Genomic DNA, 3,270 nt, shown 5'->3' on the forward strand with positions numbered 1-3,270 from the left:
CAGGTTGGTCTGACAGGACCTGCCACTAATGAACCCGTGTTGGTTGCCCCTAAGCATGACCTCCCCTGCTGGCTCCTCGTGAATATGTGCCAGAATAATTTTCTCAAAAAGCTTGCCCAGGATCAAGGTAAGACTAACTGGCCTATAGTTTCCCGGGTCCTCCTTCTTCCCCTTTCTGAAGATGGGAACCACATTGGCCCTCTTCCAGTCCTCTGGCACTACACCAGAGCACCATGAGTGCTCGTAAAGCCATGCCAGGGGTCCTGCAATGACCTCAGCCAATTCCTTTAGTACTCTAGGGTGGAGATCGTCTGGACCGGCTGACTTGAATACATCCAGTCCCTCCAGAAGTTCCCTAACTAGTTCCTCACTAACCCTTGGCCTAGGTGTGCCTCCCCTGGGGCCTGAGGGGGGCCCAGCGGGGGGGTGACTGTTCCGGTCCCTGCGTAGGAAAATGGAGGCAGAGAAATCGTTAAATATGTTGGCTTTGTCATCTGGTGTGATGACCAAATTTCCTAATGTGTCCTGCAGGGGCCCCACATTACCCAGAAGCATTTGAGGCCTCCTGTGGATGTGTGTACTGGCACCCTAATCACAGCACTGCCCTGGCCCCTGCAGCAGCCTGTGGCCAGCTTGGGGGCGGGGGGAGGGGGGAGAGGGTGAGTGGCCGGACATGAACCTGGCAGCTGAGGGAATGGTGGCACCTCCTGGCTACGGGAGTTTTTGGTGCCCGCATACCCCCTGCCTGTTTCTCACATACCCCCAGGGGTATGCGTACCATGGGTTAAGAAACTATAGTCTAGCCTAATGGAGAGCAGCCGCAGTGTGAAATGACACTAGCTGCTGCATCCATGCCAGCACTAGGGGCATGTCTATACTGCAGTGACTGCTTTATGTAGACACTCCTAAGGGCATGGACAGATATAACTTTTGGAGCAACGGAGCACTATAGAAATGTTATATGAAGTGAAGGGACAAATAACACAGGGCACCACTGAGCTACACATCAGTCTGAACTGCAGGTTAACTTTAGACTAGTCAGCTGCACAAATATTTATCCAACTCCTGGAGCCTTTCTGTGCTGCTGGAAAGTAGACCTGCGCTGTGAGGTCTCTCTCAGCAAACTCCCATGAGAACCCAGAGTCTGAGGATCAGCGGGGTCCTTATGAAAAGGCATCGGGGCAGCCGCACACAGCACCTGTGTGAGCCTAAATGATGGCTCTGCCACTTACAGGATGCATTCAAACCTGTCCAGGAAAAGGCAGCTGCCTCAACTTAAAAACACCTTCACACTATAGCTAAGGATTTCTGCGCCTGCAGGGAAGACGAATCCAACCCTCAGGGCAGACCTGTCATGCTGTCGTGCCCCAAAATGACAGCTTTTCTCATTGCTTTTATTAAGCCCTTCACCGTAAAAAGCAAGGGGGCTCTGCCTCAGAGTTTATCTACACCAGAGTTTCTCAACCCGTGGGTCATGACCCAAAAGCAGGTCGCAAGGATTTATGAGAGGGTTGCAACAAACTTTAAAAAACTGACTCTCCTTTAAAGGAGAAACATGGGAAACCCTGGCTTTCCCTTCTGAGCCTGCAAGGGGCTGCTTGGGGCCCCACTCCCCTACTCCCTGCCCCTCACACGCAGGGAGCAGTGGGTCAGGACTGGCCATTGGTGTTTACAAATGGGTCCTGGTACAAAAAAGGTTGACAACCACTGGTCTACACCATGGATGATCTCACCTGCACCAGGTGGGTTGGGGGGGCAAACAGAGGGGCTGGCCAGTCCCAACCCGGCCCTGGAGGAAGAGGCAGCCCCGATACAGCCTGGGGGCCCCAGCCCCAACCCCCAGAAATATGGCACCAAGGGACCTGACTGGCCCCCATGCCCCCCATGGAGGCAGCCAGGCCCCCTGCGAGGCCAGGGGGTGCTGGCCCCACCGACAGTCGGCAGGGGTCGGCCCACAGCAGCCAGGCCCCGAGAAGGGGGTAGCCCCGCCCCCCGCTCCCCAGGCACTGCGACGTGTCATAGCGCCCTGCCCTCCCCTCCTCTCCCCCCCCGCCACTACCTTGTTAGTGGGAACGGAGCGGAGCCGCTTGAAGATGGCGGCGATGTCCTGCTTGCTGGGCTCGCACATGATGGCGATAGCAATACCGATGGCAGCGGCGGCGGAGAGACAGGAGGAGCTCACAGAGCCAATGGCAGCCGCCCACGAACACTGCAGAGCACGCGACACTGGGGCGGGGCCTGCGCCGCAGCTCAGCCCGGGGGGGGCGGGTCCTGACGGCAGGGCGGGGCATCGGTGGCCACCGCTTTCCTCTCACGTCCTGTTTCCTTGGCGATGGGGAGTTTCGTGCATCACCCGGCGCTCGGGATATAACCGTCACTGTTGGCTCCCTGTGTGCATGCGCATTGCTGCCCCCGCCGAGCGGCGCGCGGAAGAGCCATAGAACAGCCTCCACGCGTGCGTGGGGCAAGCGACGACTCTCCTTCGCCCCTCCCCGCAGTAAGCTGCTAGAGCTCGAGCTCGAGCTCCTGAAGGCAGGGGTGGGGACAGCCCGCCTTACCCCATTGTTTAGCAAACCCCAGCACAATCAGTCTGAGAGCAGTCTGGGTTTGCACTCGGGCCTCTTGTCTAGCCTCACAGAAGAGCCCAGGCCCTGTGGCAAACCTCACAGACCCATGAGCGGTGCAGTGGAAGCGCTGGAACCTTGCCTCACATCAACCACAGCTAATACCACTGAGTTGCCATTTAGGCCTAATATACAAGCGCCTGTGCTGGGCCTGTCCTGATACAGGGCCTCATCAACCCCCTTATCTGTTTTTGAGCCTCAGACCCAGGATAACTCCATGTCTACCTCTAGTTCAGTGGTCACAACCAGTGGCTCTCGATCCACCAGTAGATTTCGGAGTTTATCCAAGGCTGTGTATGCGCATGAGTAGAGCATGCAAGTGCGTGCCCCAGCCCAGCAGGTCAGTCCATGGAGGAGAGAAGGGGTGGGGGCTAGATGGAGGCCCCCACAGTGAGGGACATTGCTACAAAGCAGGAGCAGGGGTAAGTTGAGTGGGGCCTCAGCCAGGTGGGACTTAGCTGCTGAAGAGGTTCACCCCTAAATAATTTTCCTCAATCTGCCCCCCACTTCCCTCCCCACAGACTTACCTGCTTGTGGGGAAGGAGGGGTTGGTGGTAGCACATGGTAGATCTTGGCCACCAACACTTTTAAATGCCAAAGGTTATCTACTTGTAGCGAAAATAGATACTTTTCTCTATGTTTCTTT

At 56.6% G+C, this 3,270-nt stretch overlaps 1 protein-coding gene across 3 annotated transcripts in view; it reads right to left on the reverse strand.

The window, feature by feature from the left end:
* The window catches only part of ARFGAP3 (ADP ribosylation factor GTPase activating protein 3), a 92,646-nt gene extending 90,394 nt beyond the window's left edge, over positions 1-2,252 (reverse strand). For 2 of the 3 annotated variants that reach the window (XM_019515727.1, XM_019515726.1), the window contains exon 1: positions 2,060-2,252. In XM_019515727.1, the coding sequence (XP_019371272.1) occupies positions 2,060-2,128 (69 nt within the window). In that variant the 5' untranslated portion in view covers positions 2,129-2,252. The remainder of the gene's footprint in view (positions 1-2,059) is intronic. The other variant, XM_019515724.1, reaches the window with a different exon arrangement.
* Between the last annotated feature and the right edge of the window lie 1,018 nt (positions 2,253-3,270).

Source organism: Gavialis gangeticus, unplaced genomic scaffold (assembly GCF_001723915.1).
Source record: "Gavialis gangeticus isolate Ggan-Ray unplaced genomic scaffold, GavGan_comp1, whole genome shotgun sequence".
NCBI classification, from domain to species: domain Eukaryota; kingdom Metazoa; phylum Chordata; order Crocodylia; family Gavialidae; genus Gavialis; species Gavialis gangeticus.